This window comes from Molothrus aeneus, chromosome 2, assembly GCF_037042795.1.
Source record: "Molothrus aeneus isolate 106 chromosome 2, BPBGC_Maene_1.0, whole genome shotgun sequence".
NCBI classification, from domain to species: Eukaryota; Metazoa; Chordata; class Aves; order Passeriformes; family Icteridae; genus Molothrus; species Molothrus aeneus.
In genome coordinates, this window is record NC_089647.1 from 82223232 (window position 1) to 82248859 (window position 25628).

Consider the following 25628-nt stretch of genomic DNA (forward strand, 5'->3'; position numbering starts at 1 on the left):
GACAGGCTCACACTTTGAAGGAAGCAATCTCATTATATTTATATATATGTATATATATTCAGGTGACTTATTGGAGCTATGCAATTTTGGCTTGAGCCCTGCAATTTTGGCATAAATAAATGTACTTCCATCGCCAGATTCAGCACTTCTGTGTGACCTCGGTAAGCTCTGCAGGACACGAAGCAAGAGATATTTCTGTCACCTCTTTCATTCCCATTAGTTTCCAATTTTCAAGCTGGATTCTCTGCACCATGAATCAGACAATTCTTTTATTGTATAATACTACAAAGTGACTTTCGAGGGATAATTAAATCCTATCAAGATGGTGCAATAGTTCATTTTCAAAGACAGTTTGATTTAATTTCAATTACTGGAAAATTTTATGGGTTACTTTAATAGTCTTTTTTTAATATACATGGATCTATGAGATACTTGGGTTATATATATATATATATTTTTAAGTATTTATCTTCCTAATTTCAGCCAGGTTTTTTAGGCCTGAATGAGTTCTAGAGTTAGTCAGGAAGTGTCAAAATTTTACCAACCTATTAAGAGTGGGTGATAATTTCATTTTTCTGCATGAGCATAATGGAAATGCATGCAGATTTCTTTATAATTGTAATTCAGTTCAGGTTTTATCATATCAGTGCACTGTAATCAGGGTTATGAAATTCTCTGCTTACTGTTAATTATGCACCATACATGTGCACACAGCCACACACAGTCTTCCAAATATGTTTGAATCTTGTCAAACACTTTAGTCCCTAACTTCTGTTGGAAGACTGTCACGTCTGTGCTTGTTTTAACATATGGTGCTTTCAACAAATAATTTTATAGGAAGAACACATAATGAAGTGACAAGTGCTTCAAATTGTATCAAAATTTTCACGGTGATAAAGACCGGGGATGTGTGAAGAATTGCAGGAAGACCATAAGAAGCTGAGTGTTAAAAGGCACATACAACTCAATGTAGATCAATATGGAGTGATGGACATGAGGAAAAATTTTAATGCCAAAAGAAGATGTGATGGATTCTGTGTTGACCATCATCGCTTTGGATGTAGATCTCAGGATCAAAACAGATCATTCTGTGAAATTCAGTTGTGCTCCATAGGGTGCAAAAACCAAAACAAATATTAGAAATGGTTAGAAAATTAACAAACTAAACAGACAATATGAGTTGATTCAACTGTATGAATCCTTCGTGGGCCAGAACCATAAATACTATGTTGTGTTCTGGTCTGCCTATTTCAAAATGGTCTTAAAGGGTTTAGAGGAAAACAAGTTTTATCAGGGGGGTGGAAAAGCAAGCTTATGAGGAGCAACCAAATGGGCTTGAAGTCTTCAATCTGTTCACTGTCTCTGAAGTATATAAAATGAGTAGCTAAAAAGATACAGAGCTTAAAATAGCATGGAGATTGTTACAAACCCAGTATAAACACAGTATTAGACATCAAAAAGAAATTAAAGCAATCTAAAACAGGCCACTGTGATTGAAACCAAAACCCATCAGAAGTGTAAAAGTATTTCTGGACTAGTATCTGCGGCATAAAACCTTAAATCAACTTTGGTAAAGAAGAAGTGTAAGGTGACAAATACAGTGCTGGGCAGTTTTGGGAAAATGTTGTGCATAGGCCAGTAAGTGTGTTTTTTATATTGAAAAATAAGTCAGGCATTTTAAAAAATGTAGAGTTAAATATGGGTTATTGGAACTTTGGAAGAGTTAGTGCGGTTTCTCTAGGTGCTTGTTTAATTTATTCATTAAGCATTTATGCCTAATGCTTTGAAATATTCAACAACTGTGTGAATTAATTTAATCCTGGTTTTCAAATGTTTTTGTTAAGATTCATGCCAAAAGATTTAAAGTGGCTGGCTTGTCCTGAGATAAGAGAAAAATTTCTTGTAGTTTAGTAATAGATTAGCAGACAGAAAACAATATTGAGAAATAATTTATCAGCTTTGAGTTGGAGCAAAGATGCTTGTGGTCCCACAGACAGATGTTCAGTTCATTTATCAAAGATAGATACAGAATACAGGGTGAAGAGTGAGATGATGCATTTTGTTTAAATGTGTTTAGGATATTCAAAATTGTTTGACTATTGATAATTAAAGAATTTGAGTTTCTGACATGTAAGGAGAGGCTGAGAGAGATGTATTCAGCCTGAAAAGGACAGAAGGGTTGGAAGGATCTTTTCCAGTGTATAAGTACCTAATGGGAAAAAAAACCCACTCCTTTTTTTTCCCTTTTTTTTTTTTTTTTTACATTGTGGCTGTTCAAACACTGGCACAGGCTGCCAAGAGAAGTTGAGGAGTCTCCATCCCTGCAAACACCTGAGATCTGACTGGACATGGTCCTGGGCCACCAATTGTAGCAGAGGGTGGGACTGGGAGGTGTCCAGAGATGCCTTGTGAAATCTTAACTACTATGAAGAATAGGAAATAATCTCCCAATAGTGGATGACTGTGCTATGAAGGGATGGATAAATACAGAGTGTTAGTAAATGCAAGTACAGAATATGAGAAAAAACAGCCACACCTATGTATTTACAAGAATAGGACCTAAATTAACTGCTAGTCAAAGAGTTAAATAAATATTGTGATTTACTGCTGAAAGCTCTATGTACAACATCATCGATATTTCATGCCAGTCATAAAGGCAAATAAAATTATATTACTGAGCAGGAAAGGAGATGAAAACAGGACAGAAAGCGTCCCTCTTCCTTTATAGAAACCATTGGATCATCCTGTTGTGCATACTCAAAAGGAGTCTGGTTGAACTGGAAAAAACTTAAGAGTGATGGTTAGGAGTAGAGGATGGCTTTGTACAAGGTGGGGCACAGAACAAACATCCTTCTGCTTCCAAACAGATGACTGAGGTGTGATCATACAGTTATGAATGGTGTAGGAAGTGAAGGAGAAGTGGCCATTCCCTGTATTATTCTACACAAAGTGGAGAACATCTAATAAAATAAAAAATACAAAAACAAACAAGCTACTGAAGAATAACCTTTTAAACATAATTAGGCGTGTCATTAAATCACGGAGCCTGCTGTCCCAGGACTCTTGGGCGGTCAAGTTCTTGAATGAACTGAAAGTGCAATTAGGTGTAGTAGTGCAGGCCATGTTCATTGGGAGGATTCAGGAAATCTCTGAAACTTCCTGCTTCTGGGAGGGTGTATTGGAGAAAATCACTCCTAAACTTATTGCTGTCATGTCTTTTCCTTAAGTATCTGCTGCAGGTTATAGTTGGAAAGAGGGCACTTGTCTAGATGTATCTTGAGTTTGATAAACAGGGTCGTTCTTAACCTCTTGTTGGAACAGATGGGCAGCTGAAACCTAAGGCAATAATGAGGATTTCTTTTCTTTTGCAAATTGACATTCTCTCCCTTGCTCATTTTTTGCTTCTTTTCTCAAAGGAATACTTACAGCAATATTTCCACCTTTCATGTAAGAAAGGCATGTATTTAATTGTGACTGTTGTGTGATGAACTCAATGACAAAAGATGTGTGGTATCTTTGGACACAAGGAAGTTTGTATCATGTTCGCAATTTATTTTTTATAGCTGGTCACATCCTTACACCTATTATTGAAATCCATGCCTTAAATGTTTTATATATGAGATGTAAGATCAGTATTCTTTTTATTGAAGATTTTACAAATTCCTTTAAAAGAAACCTTATAAATTCCTTAAAAAACCTGCTCATATTGTATTGAGTTCAAATTTCTCATCTTTGGAGATTTTGGGGGTAGTTATTCCTCTCTTTTTGGCATGTTCTATTTTTTGTGTACACTCATAAAATCATAATCTTCCTAACACCAGCTGATAGGATTTTATTTTCCTCTTGAGGCATTGGGTGCCCTCATAAGCCCTGTCTTCAGTCTGGTGCTTCAAAGAAATCAGTTCCCCTTCGATCATAATGAGGATTATTCTACTCTGAGGAGGCATCTTGATTCAAATTTCCATTTGGAAACTTTTATATTCTGTTTCACAAAGGCATCTAACCATTATCCTTTGCAATTCCTTAATCAGATGGTATACACTTATACAGAATTGATTACTGTACCCCCCAGCTTTTCCTGGTAGACACGTAAGAGTTTATGGGCACCACTTCTAAATTAGGTGGCTCGAAGTCAGCAGTGGGGAGAGGGAAGGCCCATGGGGCATGCTGCACACCCTGGAAAGCGATCCATTGTTTCAGGGAGAAACTGATCTGTAATTATGGCGCCACAGGTCAAGGGATGAGCTTTATCTCAGGTTCCCCAGGCACTGGTGACTGAGGGGGTCACCCCTGCCAGTGTCTGGGGCATGTGGGGAGAGCTGGGATGTGATGTGCCTGCCCTGCCACTGGGCAGCTCTCGCTCCTGCCTTCCCCCCTGGGGTTCCCTTCTCTGGGTTTATCGCGGGCTGAGGGGTGCCTTGTGCACAAGGTGGCTCTCAGGCTCCAAGCTGGAGGGGTCAGGTCTTTCTCTGGGCACCACGTGCTGGTTGCTTTGAATCTTCTTGGTGTTCATCTCCAAAAGTTTTTATTTGTCTTCATTTTGTGCTATCTTACTGAAAGCAAGGAAATTTTCTCCTTGACAGACCTAAGTAAGCAAGGGCTTTTTGGATTTGTGGGTTTATTCTCTCCAGGCAACCTTAAGCTTTACAGGCTCTATTGTTGATCAAAGACTATTTTAAATTTTTTATAATGCCCTGGAGTACATTTCCTTGAAACATCAAGATTGCAAATTCTTAGTTTTGCAAAACACCGTTTGGAAAAGCTCTTATTTCTTTATCAGGATCAGTCTTGTACATAAATTCAGTGTGTGAGTGGCAATTACTTTTTTGAAGAGATAGTCACATTCAAAGAAATTAAAAATATTGTATGAAAAATGCATATAGATGTATCAGAACCCCTTAATTAGCAATAATGTGTTTTTAGCCTATGAAGGATTTCTAAGGGCCATGCTTTTTTCAGCCTTGTTGAGACTGAGAAATCTCTGTGACAATTCTGTTGAAATCCCTGAAATAACTTTCAGAGTTAGGACCTACTTAAGTGACTGAGATGACAGAGTCTGACATTTAGGATCAGATCCAGAGCCTATTGGTGCTCATAAGAATTTTAGTATGTACTTCTCTGGTGGCTTCATATCAGCTTGCTTTGACTTGTGATGTTTGTGGAAGTAAATGTGGAGGAGATGAGTGCATTTCTTTGACTAAAAGTTGTTATTAAATATGTTTTCCTTTTTTTCAGTATTTTATTAGGAATTATATTTTTTATGCCATTGAAATGATATCTCATTTTATACAGGTACATCTGTTTAGAATGAATTAATTTTTATATTTTAAGGGTTTTTTTTCAGAATTTATTTTAGTCAGCGTTGTTATTGAATAAGTCTCACCCAAATTCTTCACTATTTGTGGACTAAGTGGAAAAAAAACCCATCAGGTAAGGCACTGAACTGCTTGCATAAACAGTTCTTGAGAAAACTATATCTATTTTGAGTTCCCAGTAGACATTTTAAATTAGCATGAAAAGCAAGATTATTATGGTTTTGGGTACTTTGATGATGTAAGCTCCCAAGACAATGAATCCCTTGTTCTCAAAGCTTTTTCTAAGATTCCCTCACTGCATGAAATACATGATCATCTCTCTTCCCTTTCTTACCCTTCCCTTCAAACCATTTGAATTCAGAGTAGGCAGATCTTATGCTACAGATGCTATAACACTTATAATGGATAAATTCTTGTATATGGAACATATGGAAATTATGGTGAATCATTGAAAAAATGTCCAGCCAGAGGATTAGTTTGTGTATCAAAAAATTTTTTAAAGAATCATGGCAAATATGATACTGAGGATTTAAACCAGCTGACAGCAGTAAGAATTTGACCCTCGTCTAGTAAACCATCCTGAATTTAGGGTGCTGTACATCTGTTCAATGCACTTGAGGGCTGTGCCCTTTAGTGACCCAACTTCATCAAGAAGATGCAGATTAGTTTTGATTTTTCCCAACCCAAAGCTGACTGTTAGCTTGATGACTTAAAAAGCTTTTTTTAAAAAATTTTAATAGTAATATAGCACTTAAAAGGAGGTTGATCTTTTTGATGCTTACCACTCACTTTGCTTAGAAGATCCCAGAAGGATGTACTAGAAAGGAAGCAGTGCAAAAGTGCAATGTCCCTTTCCTCTCCCCCCTTGACAAAGGGGTGCTGATCTCCTTAACCTAACTCAGAAGCCTAGATTAGCCTCCCAGTTTCATGGTATACATCCTTCTGATCTAAGTACCTTTGAACTTTTTGTAAGGATTTTGGTCATTTGTTCAGTGTCTTTATTCTTTCTTGCAGGATTTTCTTTGAAAGAAGGATTTTAGAAAACCTCTATTATTGTGGCAGTTTTCGCTGAAGCTATTTCAATTTTGCAATACTCCAGCCTTCAGTATCTGGTTTTCAAACTCTGTTGGATCAGGCTGGAAACAGACATCTGAAGTGACTGTTTAGCAAAATAATAATTTTTTTTCCAGTGGTCCAGAGTGAAAAATATGTAAATATAAATAAAATGAGCTCATTTGGAAGGCACTGAGCTTTAATGAATAACCATTTATATAAGAGCAAAATAAAGCAAATTAAAATTTCTTGTGAACACAAGCTCTTTTAAAAGAACAAATTAAATGAACATACTGAGAGTTATATCATGACACTGGAGGCTTTAATAAGCCAGATCTCTGCACGAGAGGTGCTGAATAAAAGAGGAATCAAATAAGATGTTCACAGAATTGGCACACAAGTATTCTTATTTCTAGCATAACACTATCAAGCCTAATAAATAACAACACTCTGAGTTTGAAATCCTACTCTAGTACATTACTTGAGATGAAACAGTGAGGAAAATTAATCTGTTACCCATAAACCCTGTGCACAAATTTCCCCAGAAATGGCAGGGTTTCATTGGAGGGTTTGTTTGTTGATGCTGCATCTATATCTGGAAATTAGCATCAAACTGAATGTTTTTCTTCTCTACAAGGCTGGATGGTTTTAAAGGGGGAAGAACACCAAGAAGAAAATATTGCAAATATCTGCTTTGTTGCTTTGGGTCTTCCTTCCTTCCTTCCTTCCTTCCTTCCTTCCTTCCTTCCTTCCTTCCTTCCTTCCTTCCTTCCTTCCTTCCTTCCTTCCTTCCTTCCTTCCTTCCTTCCTTCCTTCCTTCCTTCCATCAGTCTGAGCAATATAAGTCCATAGTTAATGGAATTTATGGACAGCAGTTGGACACCTGTATGAATCTAGATTTTATGTGAGAATTATTTTCTCTCCAGTATCTGGAATGCTAAGTGTATTAATTTTGGCTAAATTTATGTAAATGTTAGGTTTTCTTGCATATCATGAAAACAAAGATGTGTTTCAAGTCCTTTTTCACAAGTAAATACAAGCATGTACCAGCTAATGTGAACAAGGGGCTGAACCAGACACCTCCTGAAGTCTCTTCCAACTTCATTTTATTTTGTGGTGCTGTGAAAGCCAGAACAGGATACTTGCAGGCTGGCACAAAAAAAAAAAAATCTTTACAGAAACTTTGGCAGAATTTTATATAATGAGGAAAATAGGCAGCTTCGTGAAATTCATAAGAGATATCAGGATTGTTATCCAATTTAGATAATAAGCAATAGGTATTTTGATGTTCCATGCTATGGAAAATATTTTGATGGATAAATTGAATATTAATTTAAAAAATTCAACTTGTGTTAATTCCTATATCTCTCATGCTTATGTTTTTTTCCTTTGACATGTTATAAAAAAATTGGCAAACGTCAGACAATTAGTAGCCACCCACCTAAGCTGAATGGTACAAAAGACATTTATGTGATGCTTAATCATATTTTATGTTAGCACTAATAAATCCTCTCATGAGCATTTGAGACAGGGTAGTCAGGACTTTCCTCCAACTGTGGAAGTCTTCATTTTGGAAAAAGAGCAAGGGAAAATCTGCTCTAACCTGCAGTGAAGTTTTTGCACAATCTGGATGTGAAAAAATTCACTTGTCTCATGGACTCAAATCTCAAGTCTGCTGGTCCAGTAGATAGTTCTATTTTATATGAATAAATGAGATAAACTGGCAGAACTTGTGGAAATCACAGTGCATTTGTATAGCCCTCTTTGAAAGCCTCTGCAGCACACCTTTCCACCTAAAACTTCACACTGGTTCTACACTGTGGTTGTCACTTCATACAGGCCAGTCCTTAAATTGATTGCATTGTTAATTTTTCATTTTCTGTCCTTTAACAGCTGGAAACAGTGAAAGTGATGGCCAAGAAGCGGTGAGGAAAATAAAAGAAGAAACTTTGTCTGGAAAAGGTACCATATTATACAATTTCCTTTAAGGAACCATTTTCCCTCTCTTTTTGCTGTCATCCATCTCCTTTTATATGAGGACCCCTTGTGTAATGCTAATTTTTTTTTTTTTTTAAATTTGGGGCACTGGAACAGGTTTCCCAGAGCAGTTGTAGATGGCTCTTCCCTGGCAGTGTTCAAGGCCAGATTGGATGGAGCTCTGAGCAAACTGTGGAAGGTGGAGTGGAAGGTGTCCCTGCCCATGGCAGGAGGTTTGGAACTAGATGCTCTTTAAGGTCCTTTTTTCCCCAAATGGTTCTGTGATTCTGTGAACTGAATTCTAGAAATAAATCTGACTCAGGGGTAAAATGCATAGGATATTTCTTAAAAAATGTTTTCAGCCTGGTTTGACTTTACTGTTTGTCATTGAAAAAGGGTTGCCTGCAAGTTACAGTCTGCCTGCATATGTGTATGTGCATGATTTAATAGATGGGAAAAAATTCAGAATACCAGTAATTTTTGCTAAGGGGAGGGTGACAGCAGGTAAGAGTGTGTGCTCTTTTACTTTGCTTGTTTTAGGAAGTAACAGGTTTTTGAAAGATCAAGGCTACTTGATTGGGTCATTTGACACATGTTAAGAGCTTATAATACTTCACAAAGTAAAACCATGCTCTTAAATATAAATAGACCTTTCATATCAAGCCTAAATTCCTACCTTTCTGTGCTTCTTCTCTTATTTCCTTTACCTGATGGTCTATCATGTTTGTAGAGGTATAAGGACAGCACAGCTTGATAACTAACAGAAAAGGCACATTCCACACTACCTGCTCTGTGATTGCCATTTGCAGCTCATGGTGGAGGTTAGTGCAGCTCACATTTTTGTCCCTGGGTGTCACTGGGTGTAGTTCCTAATGGTGCATGATGATTCATTCCTGCCACTTTGACACATAATTTCTTGGCAAAATAATAGAGCAGTGTTGCTAGTCCAACCTATTTGGGATCTTCATGGCTTCTTCTGAGATCTGATTCTGTTTTTGTACCTCTAATAATTACTGTTATGATGATCAAAATACATGTTAATTATTGCGTTAAAAAACCCTTTCATTATGATTTATCTTTTGACTTAAATAAATGTGCATCCATTATAGCCCTAGGATACACGTATGCTAGTTAAAAGCATCATACATTAAGGCATAGTTAGAAGGATCATGAAAGGAAAAAGGTAATTATTGCATCATTAAAGTCTTTTGCTGGAAGTTTCTGTGCAGAGACCAAAACCAGTTGGAATTAACAATGTCATGTGACTTGGATGAATCTGAGTAAACCAGGGTCTGTGTTATTTTCTCCCCTTGTGTGATCACAGGCTTTTCTAGCACTCCAGGCCTTATTGCTTTTTCTAGGTTAAGTCAGTTATAGCCCTCAGGTATAAACTGTTAAGACACAGATGTCAGTTTGAGGAACCTGAAAGAGTACTTAAAGTCAACTGAAGTTGTTCCTCACTGTAATTATTTTAACTGAGGTTTAAGTAATCTCAGGCCCCGATAGGTTTGGCCTAAAATTAAATTGGAAGAGTAGAGACTTTTCGAAATTTCTCACTGATTGAGGAAAATTTGTATTTACAAATGCAATGTCCTGTGCAAAAGACTTGTTCAGAACTGAGAGCCACTCCTGTGTTACTGTTCATCAATGAATCTGCCTTTGCTTTTAATAAGATATGTGTGTAGATAGTGTGACTGTGTCCTTGGTTGGCTAGATGATGCTTGTATTCAAACCAAAACATTGAGACAGGGCTGTGCAAGAGTATTACCCTTTCAAAAGCTACAGTTCAAGATCTGTTTAGTCACTGCATAAAAACATTATTGGCTGTCTTGACCCTTTCCCCCTGCTTTTTCTTTGAGCATTTTTCATGGCCCATATGAAAATACTGCTTTACAGAAACTGCTCCCATCAGGAACATCAGACTCTTGATGGAGAACTATTCAAAATAGTATTTTTGGGCAGCCAGTGTGGTCAAGGATTGGGACAATATAGTTATTATGGACAAACAACATGAGATGCCATCAGTTTGTTATCTAGATCTCAGATTCCTTAGAACAAAGAAAATCTCCTTGCTTTTTATCAGGTTAGACAGCAAAAGGGAGGAAAAGACCTTGTCCTCTCCTTGTTGCCTGGCTGAGCCATACATAGCACAAACATCCCCAGAGACAGCTCTGGGAAAATGCCAGGCTTATTGAATGCAAGTAATTACAATGTTTTTAAGGCACTGTCATCCTTCTCTGTCTTGGCCTTGTCTGTCTGGGGCTCTGTCTGATATCTAAGGGTAAGTAGTTTTACTTGACATAATCTGTACTTACTTCTGGGACAAGTGAGATTCAATGCATGTACATAAGTAATTCCTATGAAGCAGCTGAGGAGCAATAATGCGCCAACAGTTGCAGAGGAGGATAAAGGATAGTAACAAAAAGGCTATGCATGCAGGTGATGGGTTTTGGTTGTTTTTTTATTGTTTTGTTTTTTTGTAAAAGCATGGCAAGACATGAAAGGATGGACAAAACTTCTGAATACAGGGAGGCAGGGAGCCTGGTTTCCCACCCTGAGGGCATGGAAAGCAGAGCCAATGCCAAAAGAGAGTACAGAACTAGAGAGGAAAGCAGTTGCAGCCATTTGCTATAAAGCAGTGATGCTAAAGAAAATCTAAACAACGTAGCACTTCATCTCCTCTTCCACCCACCCTCTTTCCTGGAGCTGCATCAGAAACCTTCTTGGTTCCTCTCCCTGCTGATTCCAGACTGTTTAAGTGTCTTCCTTGGTTTTGGGTCTCTGTTGTGGGTAATCTATTGCAAAGTGTAAGGAGGGAGGATGTACATGGGCAGTTGAGAGCAAGTAAATAAGCTACAAGTCCTTGGGGCATGATAGACCCAGTCAGCTTAACCATCAGAACCTCCTCCATGATAAAGAAATCCCAGCCCTCAGATATCCAAAACAGGCCAGAAGTAGTGCTGCATTGTCATTAAAATTCTCACACCGGGCGCTATTTCCAAAAGACCAAGGGCAACACATTGCTACAGCATGAATCATAAAGCTGGGAGAAGCCAGGATGGTGTGGACCTTTATCTTGCTTCCATTTGTTAAATTGGGAACTTGTGTTGTTAATAGTGGCAATTATATGGCTGGGAAAATCGTTGATGGCTCGGGATTGCCACAGAGATATTCTAATTGGATAAATCTCTGTAATTTGCACATAGGGTGTGTCTCTGTTAGTGTGTTCATTAGTTAGATCATTTGGGTGCTTTTCAGGCAACCCTCAGCTCTTGGCTGCTTGCTGAGCAGAGGTTCCTATCAGGAGGGGCACTGCAGGTCCTGTCCTGGATTCCCTTTGGATTGGACTAGGCTGGGAGGTGAGTTGCAGCAGTAACACAGCAGTACTGCATGGGAGCAAACTTCAGAGTTTATCTGAGCCTTACACAGACCTGCAGCAAGTGCCTATGTCAGGTGCCCAGCACAAAATGAGCTCCAGAAATGGACTTATATTGATCCAAACTGCTTGGTAGTGCAGCCATAACCACAGTTACCAGTGGTGAACAAACATCATTGAGCTGTGGAAATGGGAGGTTTCTGTGATAAAGTCAACTCTCAATGGTACTGAAAAAGAATCTCTCAATTTACATAACAGAGTTATATCTCCTGACTCAGTTACCCTCAGTTTATGTCTCTGCAAATGAAAGCTGGTTTTAGCCTGATGATTACAAACATACAAATGTTGGAAACTCATATATAAACATGAATGAAAGCTTCATTCATTCCAGCAAAGGTTTATGAATGCCGATGGAATCAGCAATTAGCAAAACTTTATGCATAAATATCACATAGCACAGTACCAGGGGAAGGCTCTCACATCCAGAGTTTAGGAGCTGGAGTTGCAACTAGAGTCAAAGGAGAAAAGAATTATCATTGAGTGAGAAAGGAGGGTGTAAAAGTCATATTAAGCATAGACCTCTTCAAAAGGAGAAGCCTGTATTTAATCTCACCCAACATTTTTGCGGCAATTTAAATAAAACCACAATTATAAAACTACCAGCTAAATTCACAGCCTTCATGAAACTTCCATTTGAAGTCAGGTGAGAAATGAAGAAGAGACTTTCTCCCTCAGAGCCAGAGGAATGCAGAGGTTAGCACAGTGGCAGCCAAATTGTGTCATTTACAGTCTGACCCACATAAAGACAGCGTGGGCCAAATAGTAGAATGAATTGTCTTAAAAAAATTCACGTGCATTTAAGAAGCCTGGCTTTTTCCCAGAGCTTTCTCTAGAGATGTTTTTGCTACATGTGGCTCAGCCAGGGAATAAGGACATGACAAGATTTCTTGCTCCGTTTTGTAGTATAACTTGCTAATAAATAAGGAATTTTTCTTTTTTGTTAGAGATCTGAGATTGAAGAATTGATGTGAAAGAAGATGGGTTAATATAGCTGATTTGTACCACGTGTAATTACAGAATAACTCATGGGTGGTTTCTCCACCAACGCTTGCTGTGTCAGGCACCTTTTTAACAGAGCAGTCCAGCTTTCTCTGCTCTGTACCAGAGAGTTTGTTGTTAGCTTTCCCTGCAGGCTAGAGGAAGTAATCTGCTGAGTTCCCAAATTCACAAACTTTTAAACTTGGTGGTGGTATTCCCATGATATAAGCTGGAGTTGTCTTCAGCGAAGAGTTCAGTTCAGCAAGGACTGATGCCTTGTGGTGCAAAAATGTCTACCAGGACTTTTTCTTTTGGATGGCATGCCAAAGACATCATTATGGAAGTGGTCATCCAACCAGTCAAAAATAGTGGAAAATATTTGTGTTTAAGACATGTCTTTTACAAGTGTGCCTAAGCATGTGTGAGTTTATGTTTGCTTGTGTCACTTTTTTTTTTGGTGGTGTTTTGAGTTGTAAAAACGTCACATCCTGGGCTTGTGGCTGGACCTAATGTGGTTACTTTGTCTCTTCTACCACATCCTATTGAAATATCCTTTCTCTACCACTGCTGATGCTGAAAGACCTGTAGGATTGGTTTAAAGAGCTTCCTGACAATGACAGCGCAGTTTCCACCTGCCTGGTTTGTTTTCTCAGGCTGGTGCATCATCTCCAGTACTTGGCTTTGGCAGGTGAATGACTGCCCTCAGTTGGAGTTGTACAGCTGAACACCACGCTTATGAAGACACCCTGAAAGCCAAGGTGGTGATATGAATGGGAGTAGAGAAGTCTCAGTCTGACAGTGTTCCACTTTGCAGGACTCTGTGTGGAACTGCAGAATTTTTCTGCTTTGTCACTTGATGACAGGTCTAAGAACCTTAGACATTAACCTAAACATTAAGATTTATTTTCCTTCCATAGACCCATCTGAGGTTATGTTAGGTATATTCAAGCCATATGAACATATCTGAATATTGAAAAACATTGGATGTGTTAAACTTATTCTAAATTTGTGACTGGATCCTCCCCATGCACATGGATGGAAGACTTTTTTCTGGAGACCAAGAAAGTAATGCCTGGGCTAATACTTTTTCTCTGTGCTCATAGCACTTATGTCCCTTATCCAGTAAAGCTGGTGACATTTTGCTTCATATTAAGCAGGAAAGATTTTAATCCACAGAAAGATGTCTCCAGAGCCCTTTGATAAAATCACTTAGGTTAAAACTTTTCAAATCAATTGCCCTGCTTTTCTGTTTGTTTTACATAATGCTTTGATGCAAAACCATGGTTAAATTTGTTAAGCCTGTTTGTTTATGTCTTTTCTTGCTCTCCTTTTGACTTCCAGTGTAACATGATAGAAGATTTCCCCTCTCAGTTCTTATAGGTACTTAAAACAATAGAGAAATCCCTATTTGTGACTGTGGTCACAGGGGTTCTTGGATGAGGGAAGAGATGAGAATGTTGACTCTATGTTCAGAAGGCTTGATTTATTATTTTATGGTATATATATATTACATTATAACTATACTAAAAAGAAAAAGAAGGTCAGGTTTTTCAGAAGTTAGCTAAGCTAAGAATAGAAAAGAATGATAACAAAGGCAGCTCTCTAGGACTCTGTCCAAGATAGCTCTGTCTTGATTGGCCATTAATTATAAATATTCAAGAGGGGCCAATCACAGGTGGACTTGTTACATTCCACAGCAGCAGATAATAATTGTTTACATGTGTTGCTGAAACTTCTCAGCCTCAGCAAGAAAATCCTAAAGAAAAAAATTTCACAAAAAGATGTCTGCGACACCTTTTTTTTGGGTTTCTTAAAACACTTTGGAAATTGAATGGTCATGTTAACAGTGTGGCAAATCAGAAATAAGAGCAATATGAATATGGTTCACATAGCTGAAGATGAGTTGCATATCTGGATACTGAGATGGAGATAAAGTCTTTCAAATGTGAAATGTATTCATAATGCAGGCACAAGCTCTGCCTGTTGGTTTCCTGAATTCCCATTTCCATTGGAAATGTGAAACACATTTCATTAACAGGCTCTGCCACTAGGAAATGTGATTTTCTCTTATTTAAATTATCTCTAATTGAAACTTAGAGACAAAGAAGTGCACAGGTGTAGCTGTAGGCAGAATAACAAAGTCCCGTCAGATGTCTTGAAATGATTTTCTGACTGTAAATCACCAAAGCTTTGTGTGACTAATGGCACCAAAGCTCTGAGGTTAGGATTTTGCTGATTGTGCTGCCCTACTGAAGGCAATTTGGAGAAAGGGAGTTTCAAATGAAAATTGCCTCTTCAAGGCTGGAGAAAGCTCCCATTTCAGACTTTCACAGGATTTTGATCCTCTTGTATGCACTTGTAGAGTCATGATGTTGTGCAGTGACTGAATAAGGTGCTCCTGGATTTGTCACAACCTTAATATTCCATTATTTTTTCCATCTCGATCAGTAGTTGCAGGCAAGTTGTGTGAGCCATTTCTAGACCTTGTCTGTTTTCAAGAAAATTGCCAGCATATATGAAAGACAAAGCCAAGAAAAAAGCAATTTGTGTTCTCTCTGGAATGCTTTCGTATTTCTCTTCCAAGAACTACATTACATAGACCTATCTTCTGTGAGTTACATGTAGGGCTTAGAAGTTAATTTGCTTATAACAAGTAGAATATTTTCTGAGGAAATGCCATTGGCTTCTGTACTGGATGTTCAGCTGCCAAGAGCATGGAGAACTTGTGGGCTGAAATAAATGTGGAATAAGCAGAGCGTGTATGCTGTGTGAGCAACCTGCCAGGTATGAGCTGCACATCAAACAACAGATGTTGGTCAGCCTGAGTGTGCAGGCAGTGCCAGTATTTCCTTGTCAGCTCCATCCTTGCAGCAATATGGCAAAGCTCTAGAGGAAGAACTGCTAGAGAGGAGCCTCTGCACCTCCCAAGGACCAATGCCACTGTGCCCATGCTTAATTTGTTCTTCAAGGACTGTTTTTCAGTGGCACAGAATTGAAGCTCTGAATAGATATCCCAGTTCTTAAATAAATTATGAGCCAGGCTCTCCTCAGCAGTGCTCAATGACAGGACTAGAGGCACTGGGCACAACCTAAAATGCAAGAAATTCCACTTAAAATTAGAAAAACGATATATTTTTTATAATTTTTTAGCATAAGAGATTTTGGGTATCAGCACAGGTTGCCCAGAGAGTTTGTAGATTCTCTGTCTTGAGAGGTACTCAAAGGCCATCTGAACACTGTCCTGGGCAACCACCTCCAGGTGGCCCAGCATGAGAAGGGACAATCTCCTTCCAGCCCCAGCCACCCTGTAGCTCTGTAAATCTAGCACATTTTAGCTGCCAAACCCACATGAAACCCTGTCTGCTTTGTGTGTCCAGACCTGAATACAGGTACTGTAACTTACACAGGACTTCAGGGCCTTCCAGAAACTGTATCAGCGTTCATGCAGCACCAATATTAAGACTTAATTGCATATAGTGATAGGAATAGCAATAATTTGACTATTATGCAGTCTTGGGAAGCAGATATTTGAAAAGAACTTCATAGCAGTGTAAAAAATCACATCTATTCAAGTAAAAAAAAACATTCTGTGGAAGCAAAGGGAAGAAATGTAGAAATGTTGATGTTTAGAGTAAGAATGACTCTGAAGCAGCTTCCATTCTTGTGTGTTTTGGATTTTGGTTTGTTTTATTGTTGTTGATGTTGTTTTTGTTACTGTTGTTTGGGTGGGTTTTGCTTGTTTGGGGGGGTTCTTTGGTTGGTTTTTATTTTGTTCTTGATTTTTGTTTGGTTGGTTTTTTTCATTTTTTTGTGCAGGGCATAGAATAATTTTTTTTTTTAGTTAAGACTTAGGTTTTAAAATATATTTTTCAAATTTAACGTGTTCAAGATTACATGATGTGTGTCATCTCTGCCACATTTTCATCATCTGACTGTAAATGATCATGCTCACGTACACTTGGAAATCCTTATTATCCTAAAGTCTTGCAGAAAGTGTCTAATGCCAGCATTTTTAATAGTCTTTTCTGATACCTGGTGATAGAAATCCTTGCTTGTAAGAAGAAAAATAAATATTCCTAGAGATATTTATAGACTCTTCAATTTAGCCAAACATCTAACATGATAATCATTACAAGCCTAATAATCGTGTCTCAGTTTGGATTTCTCTTCATATATTGAGGCACTGTTTCTGCACAAGGTGATGTGAACTGTTTCCACCACCCGCTTAATTTCCCCAAGATAATGCTCGGCTGTGTTTCATTCCTTATTTGATTTTAACATTATCTTTGCCACTGACTTCTCTTACCAAGATTACTGTTGACTTCAGGCTGCTTGGCAGGATGGCTCTTCACACCTGATGTGACTTGAGGAGACAAAATAAATCAAATCATCTTTCCAACATTTACTTTGACCTAGTTGAAAAATAATCCTTGCCAATGTTTTAGCTCCCAAGCATGAAAAACGTGGGCCTGTGGTTGGAGAGAGATCTCCATGGCTCTGGGCAAGATTTGCTGTTGTTCTGCATTTCCTCTCATTTTACTCCAATCTCCCTTATGCTCACTTGTGCTTTTTTAAGAAGTAATTTACAACAACTAAGCTTCCTGGAACATGGATCTCATTTAAATGATACACTGTCTGTACTTCTGTCTCTTTAAGAATTTGATGGCATATCAGAGGGAAAATAAAATGAAGGAAAAATAGTGTAAGGCAAAAAGCAATTTCTCCTTTTCAAAACTTTGTCATGGCAGTTGGGGGCTTCTGAACTGGAGGTTTGTAACAATCTAAAATATTGCAGGTTTTCTCCCAGCTTACAATCAACACTTGAAAGTCAGTCCATGCAAAAAATTCCATGATCCTAGTTGGAACAATTTTTTCCAAGAATTTTGCCAAGAGATATGTCTGTTTGAATGGGAGCATTTATTGGTAAAAGAGAGAAAGAAACACTTTTACACTCATATCTACAAAATAACACAGACAAAGTGCTGTAGAAGGGATTAACTCGAAAAGTGTCAATTTGTGTTCAGCCCGATCCAGATCAAAGGCTTTTCATCCCAACTGTGTTTCTTATGTCCCAGACTGCTGTACTATAAAAGACAATCTTTGTTTTAGAATGTAGACCTTTAAATCTTATTGAATTAATAAACTTCAACTTATCAATGCTTTGTGTTGATTTGAAAATGCACATTATAAATGATTTAGGTTTTTTAACAAGAAAATTTTGTAAAAGTTTGTTTGAAAAAAGATTTTGTTTAAAAATTGCCACAAAGTGAAGATATCCTATGGAAAGCACTTCTTTTGTGTGAGTCTGAACCCTCTTTCCATCAGTCTATTTGGTTTTTTTGGATTTTATTTTTGTTTTTTCTTTGAGCTGATGCAAAAATTAATTGTTCTGTCCCTGCCTAAGTGAAGTCTTCAAATAGGATTTCCTTCAAGATTTTGTTTCTGAAAGTAGAAGACAAAGCATGTCTCCAGTGCCATAAGGACCTATACCTTGAAGCACTAACTATAGATAATAGATGGAGATGTCAAAAAATGTGCTTATTTATGACAGAACAAGGCTGATATACTGAGCAGTTCTCCTGAGAAGATTAGGCTCTTCCTCCAGTTAAGGTAATCTCAAGTGGCTGGAAGAAGACTGCTATATTAGAAGATACATGAAACAACTTTTTAGTCTGGAATTATAATACTGTAGTTACCTTGACTACCAATGGTATATAACTATATTGTGTTTGCCTCTCCAGATGCCCTTTCAGTCAGCCCTACAGACAGAAGAGACAGAATATTGTTTGTCTGTTTGTTTGTTTTTAATTTCCTTGAGTCATACCTCTAGAAACATGCTAGTCAGAAGGCAGTACCCATTTCTGTGTTTCACCCAGCAGGAGAAAATAAAATGTTTGCCTTTGCTTGCAAAAGAGGACAATTTGTTGCAGTGTTCCCACATCCAATTAACCTTTTCTTCATCTCAGTGCAATCAGAATTAGAGCATTTAGGGCCGTGTTTGCATTGATTGGTGGGCACTGGGCCCCAGGGTGTGTGTGCCCGTGGAGATGGGCAGGACATGTGGCTGCAGCAGCTCTGGGGAGCTGACAAGCGGAGCTGAGAGGTCCCTCACCCTCTCTGTGGTCTGCCTCTGTCTCCCTGTGGGCAGCCTGTCCAGGCAGAGCCCTCCCCTCTCAGCCTTGTGCAGTGGGTGCACAGTCTTTAGGGGAGTCTGAGATAGACGTCTTGGTAGTTTATTTTTTTTGTTCGTTTAGATGACAAAAAGCTCATCAGGTAATGTAAATTGCTGGTGGCAAAGGTAATTTTTCAAGAGTAGTCCAGAAATACCATTCTTAGGCCGTGTGAAAATTTAGCATCTATATCCTTAGTTTCTTATGTATAATTTTACCTTATTTTCTAAAGATAATGTTTTGAAATAAAGCCATTCTTTTGTGCTTTCAAAGTGTTTCCATGGGGGTTATTTCTCAGGAGCTGGATGCAAAATGGCTAATACTTCATTTTAGCTGGAAAAGTGCTACCTGCCAGCCCCAGTTTTAGGGATTTGTAAGGCAGTAAAATGAGGACAAAACAGGGGATTCATTAATTTATTTCAGCCTACAGTAAGAAGATCATGCTCTGGGGAGTTTGGGTCTGTCGTGGGGGACAGGTGTGTAAGGAGTGGGTGGGGGCTGAAAGGAAACTGTGGCTGTGGGTCCCAGCCTTGGTCTGTTCTCTGCAGCTTGAGGAGGAAAGGACTTAGGTGGTGCTTTCCCTGCTGTCTGACTTCATGGACCCTTTCCACAAGCTGCCATTGCAGCAACTTTTTAAAACACACCATTTTCTGGTGCTAAAAATTAGTGATGTTTTTCCTTCAGTTCCTTTTTAGCACCAGGTGAGATTGTATGTCACTGATGATATAAGGAGTATTCTGTCTCAGAGGGATGATATAAATTTATGCTACCGGCACTAAATTATTCTTTTACTTGAAAAATAGATTTTTTTACTGACCTTTTTATTTTTAAAATATTTTTAAAAGAATTTCTCTTTTTTTGCAGGCTAATTTCAGATTTTGCAGATTCATATCAGTTAATATTTTTAATATAGTCTAGCCTTTGAGTGAAATAAAAATTAGCCTTCTACTGCAATGGATGCTATAAAAAGGAATATGTACTAATGTGTTCAAAGAGCAACTGAATCAGACACATAAAATGGGAGAAAATTGGTGAAAAAAGGAAAACAGATAAGAGAAAGATAGGAGAAAAAAAACCCTACAATATGAATTCCACATTTCATGTTCCATTTTCTTTTTGAATGGTCATATTTTTTAATTTAGTTTTAAATTTAGTCCAAAATAGACAGTTAAGACACTAATGTGTATATTGATAAGCAAAACAAAAGGGAGAGATACTAAAGGCTGAGCGGAAAGGGAGATTAAAGAGAAAACCAACACAAGTAGTAGGTAAGGATGAAGAAGCATTTGAAAACAGAGAGAAAGAAGAACCTGGAAAGAAGTTGCTGCCACATGAGCTTGAAGGAGTATAAGATCATATCCAGAAAATATTATGTGCAGGGCTTGACTGTTTATTTAGTGTTTATGCAAAGCAGACTTTTGAGTCGATGGTCCCTGAATAAAGAACTGGAGTCACTCCATAGTTCAGGATTTTTTTGTTGGACGTTGCATTTACTACACTAAGATATTAGAGAAACTACACAAAGATGTTAGAGTCATGTCCTGGTCAGCAGTGACAGAGCTTTCACAGCTGTGCCTGCTTACAGGGATGAGCTGGGTTGGCACAGCGCACACAAGGCTTGTTTAACTCTCCAGGCAGGATGTGTGAGGCTACAGGCTTTATTCTAGCCCTCAGCCTGCATATTCCCCCCTAATGCTCCATCAAGGAAAATTGTGTGCCTTCCTTTCCATTCTGTATACTTAACTTTCCTTGTCTTCTCTGAAGATCTTCCAAAGTGTTCAGCATTCCTGGCACATTTGTATTTCCATCTCTGTCTCTGTCTCTCTTTTCCCTTTTTCTCTTCTTCACTCTTTCTGTCCTTTCCTTACTCTATCTCTCTTTTTCCATATTTCTTAAAAAAATACAGAGTGGAAAATACAGCTTTGTAACACATATCTGCCTGCTTCATATTATGTTTAAGATAGTACTCATGCACTCATAGGAGTTGCTTTGCTTTCTGTGCTTTGCATACTGCAAGCCAGCATTACATGTCAATGGGAACAACCTGTAGTTTTATTGTGCTTTTTAATTTTCAATTTTAAAAATTATCCCAGATTAATGGTGCTTGTACAGTCAGAAAAATTGCACATTTTACATGGAACAATGTGATTTGCTATTCTCCACATTTTATCCACTATGCTAAGATTTTAGTTTCTCTTTAGCTGGCTTCTGAGATGGAGACATCCTGCTGCCCAACCAGGAAAAACAAGGTTCTTCATTGATTTTATATAGGTTTGGAAGAGTACACATGAATGAAATGGATTGCATGATATCTTTTCTCTGGCAACTATTCTGTTAAATTAGTTTCAAAGCTGTCAAATTTAAAAAACATGGAGTAAGAGTGACATGTTAAGTCCAGTGGCTGTTTTTGTCCTAGGAAGAGGTATCATGCTAGCCTTGGGAAAAGCCTGAAAGACAACTTCCATTATTATTCAACTGAAAAGCAGAAAAGAGTGACTGAATCATTAAGCTAATTTTCTCTGAAGGGGATGAAATAGCTATTGATGGGTTTTCCTCTCTTCTTGTGTTCCTGCCCTCTTCATCTCAGTGGCTCCCTGGCATCTCCATTCCCACTGAACCATCCCTCTGTCCTTTTCCCAAACCTACCTTCTCAAGTCCTGTATATCTTTCTAAATATTTCTGGCTTCCTTTTTTTATATCTTGGAACTACAGATTCTGAGTTTGGCTGCCAAAGGCAAGGCAGAAATAGGTATCAGTGGGCAGACGCAGAAATTTAAAGGCAGGAACTTAACCTCTACTTATCCATCGATGTGCTTTCATCATTGCCCCCAACCAGTTCCTTGGAAGTGTGCCTCTCTTTTGCCTTTGACATGGGAGCTTTTTAGTCATTCCTTGCACAGATAAATTCAAACATTTCCTCCTTCTCTAGGTTAGCAAGGAAAGCCCCTGAGTTATGCTGTGAGGAAGGACATCCAAAGCCTCCATCTCTGGCATGGGGGCACAGAGCTTCCCCCTGCTGTCTAGGGACTGGAGACTCACACTGCTCCATGTGTCTTGTACTATAGAGGCCAAAAGGGCTTTACAGATCACCACCGCTGAGGTTAGAAGCTCTGTCCATTCTTCCCCCTCTCTTTTGTGGCAGGTGCATTTGAAGTGCTTCTATCAGCATATATTGACCCACTTCTCAAGCATTATTAAAATCTGGGGAGCTATTTTAGTGGTTTTATGTTCATTCTGGACATGGACAGCAAGCAGGTAGAAACCTGTGAAACAACACTGGAGCTTTAGGAAGATAGAAGAAACAAACCCAAAACAATTAATGTTACTTTTCTTTTATTGACTCTTTTTTTTTTGTTTTTCCTTTTAAGTTGACCTGTATCCTTCCCACCTAGGGGCCAAGTAACTCCTTAACTCCTTAAAAAGTGAACATTAAAGGAAAATAGATATAATATTATGGTCATAAAAGAGCTTGTCATTTGTGCAAGATTAAGAAGAACTGTCAAACATTCTGTACCTAACAGTTTGTATGATTACATTCAATAAACATGACTCACAAAGCTACTTGATTGTTGCATTCACATATTTCTAGCCCTTGTGGGGGGAGTATTATAGCCTTCTAAATAATGGGGTTTAGGGCTGCAATTCCATGTCTTCTTGAAAACTTACAATTGACTTTAACCTAATCAGGAATTCTACCTCCTCATTTCAAACGTACTGCCTTAATTAGAAACTTGCCTCAGATTTAATGGGGAAGTGACAATTCCAACAATTCATCTGGACAGTTACTCAGAGAAACTGAAGGTACTGAGGCCAGAATTTTGATCCTAGTTGGCCATGAATTTGTTCTGGGAGGTGAGTCCCGTGGCTCTTCAGATCTGAATCATAAGTGTGCAGGCAGCTGTTATTCCCACCCATGTACGCACTTGCTACTAAAAGACCCACAAACTGAATTTCTCCATTTCTTCAGTCAGTATGAACTGTAATTCAGCTACATATTTTAAAATGCATGCCTTGTAATATTTTTGTTTCCAATGAATTTACAGTTAATTGCAAGGATTATTTTGAAGGCTTCTAAACCCTTATTTAGCCTGTACAGTGCTGAATAGTGGTGTGATTTCTGTATATGCCAGAGTTCATATATGCTAATCAGTCTGACTGCTTAGAAAACACTGCATAGCATTGGGCTAATTTGCAGGGAGAGTAGCCTGTAAAAGTTGGCTATTAGCTAGTTTCAGTCACCTTTTGTCTACACATTGCCTGACAAGCAGCTGGATTCTTGTGCATTCCCAACAGCCTGCAGTTCCAGTGCAATGAGGCTGAACCAGGCTTTTCTTTATTAAGGAAGAAATCAAGCCAAAAATAGTCTCTGCTGGTTTATTCATGGTAATTACAGGCAACAAATCAAAGATCTTAGTTGCTTTACATCCTTGCCCACCATACACACACTCTTGCAGGCTTTTTGCAGTCCTTCCTTTAATGAGCTGCTTATTCTGAAGAGGTCACACTCTTCCAGAACATTGCTTGTTTTCTCTACTCGGGAGCAACACGTTGCATGAATCTGCAATCATTCCCCTGTTAAGTGTTGTCTAATTGCCCACTTTTGCTCCATCTTTCAGGAAGTTCCTAATGATCCTCCCAAGCCTCTGTTAAGCTAAATATTTCTGTGTTGTCAGCAACTTTCACCACCTGTCTATTCAGCCTGCTCTACAGAAAATTCCTAACACCTGGCACCCAGCACTTGTTTGGGTATGAAGCAAATGAACCACGACGTTTCTCTAGGGGGTGCTCAGAGCTGGCAGCGGGTAGAGGCATGACTGCTCCTGGTGAACAGGACCATCAGCCAGCCTTAGAGTCAGGTGCACAGGGAAAGGTTCTCCTTGGGGTCCAAACAAACCTGACGCTGAAAACCTGGGCTGGGATTTTTTGGTTGGTTGGTTGGTTCTTTTTCCAGTGATGTGTGTACAGAACAGCAAATGCTCAAATAAAACAAACAAGCATGACTTGGAAATAGTCAGTGCCTTTGTCTCAAATCAGCCCCATCTGATAATTACAGTTGTACTAAAATCTGTGGAACTGAAGAGTGAAGCTTGCAGGTTGCAAAAGCAGGAGCTTAAGGCACCAAGAAGGTAGCACACTAGGATGCATATCAGCAAGCTGCTGCTGTGTAGCATCTTTGGAAAGAGGATATTTTATTCAGGAGCTGTCCTGTAAATTACCTACCTCAGTGTGTGGGTGTCAAGTCTACTGAGAAGATGGAAGAGCAAGCAGTCAGACACAGAGCAATGGGGAATGCTGTGTCAACTGATCAGAAACTTTGTCTGGAAAGTGAAGCTAGTTTTAAGTGAATGCAGCAAGGAAATATGTAGGAAAAAGTTGGATAAATTTGGAGGCTTTTTTTCCCTTTGTTGGAGTGAGAGAAGGAGTCAGGGAAACATGAGCAGCAAGAACATCAGAAGGCTTTGTAAAGTTTTTTTGTGAGCACTGCGACGTGTGCCTTTAACCTAGATATATTGAACTGAAAGGGATGCAGGTACTAGCATGAAGATAGAAGACTGGATAAGTGTAAGATTTTTTGAGTTGCTCTTTCGTGGCATAGAGGATTTTTATCTCACAAGGGAGAGGTTCAAGAAACAGATTCAAGCCTAGGGATGCAATAGTAATGGTGGAAGAGTTAGCGATAGCTGAGGGATGACTGTGAAGTCAGCTGCAACTGGAGAGCTGCTGGCTATATTGGACACATTAACTGTATACACAGAGATCCTTCAGGTTTTTTAACACAATAAATGAGCAGCAGTTTGTATTGAATCTCCATATTCAGTTTCAAGAGTGATATAAATTGCTGACTAAATGGTCATTTCAGTATCCTGGTTCATTTTGTGAAAGTCTCAGAAAGCAGAGCAGTGTGGGTGAGATACAGGAATGGTTTCTAAAGATGAGCAAATGTTGCACTTTTTAATTACAGTCAGCCTCTGAATTCATGAGTATGCTTTGTTCTTTGGACTTTCTTTTTTTAATGTGCTATTTATCATTACAGTGAAGATCTAAAGCTTCATTTCACTATGTGAGTATAGGGAAAATTATAAATTGAGACTTATTTTGGCTAGATATTAATCTTTTCTTATGTAAGCCAAAAGTGAATACTCATAAAGGAAGTAATATTTTGTTTCTTCTGTAACATGTCAATAACAGCTTGTCTTTGGGAATTTCAGCCTTTCCAAATTCAATTTTAGCACTTATGTGTTTACGTTACCTGTTTTAATTAAGAATTGGCAGGAATAAAAGAAAAAATACTCTATTTTATGAGCTGATATGATCTTAATTGAGAATTCCTGGCTCTCATTGTCATTGATCACTTATTTTTGTGAGTTATATCAAGGTGCACATGAGTCATATGTAATACTCCTCCATGGCAATATCTAGCAGAAGGAGCTGAGAGAGCCCAGGTGTTTTAACAAAGTGGTTGAAAAAGCTCCAGAAATAGTATGTGATTTTGGAATCCTTGGAGGAGGCAGGGGACAGCCTTCCAAACACCTGGACTCCTTGATTCACCTGTAGGAAAAGCTTTCCTGCCTAAGATGTTGCAGCATATTAATCATCTTTGCCATGTTTGAACAATTCTTTGTGGTAGAGCTCCAGAACAAAGGTGCAATGTTTTTATGGAGATCCCATAGAAACATTGCCCCATAAAAAGTATTCTTC

General features: G+C 38.5%; 1 protein-coding gene across 1 annotated transcript in view; it reads left to right on the forward strand.

Annotated features, from left to right (window-relative positions):
- DHRSX (dehydrogenase/reductase X-linked) overlaps window positions 1–25628 on the forward strand; it is a 162515-nt gene that overhangs the window by 42002 nt on the left and 94885 nt on the right. The window contains exon 3 of the mRNA XM_066545172.1: window positions 8262–8330. Within this exon, the coding sequence (XP_066401269.1) occupies window positions 8262–8330 (69 nt within the window). The remainder of the gene's footprint in view (window positions 1–8261; window positions 8331–25628) is intronic.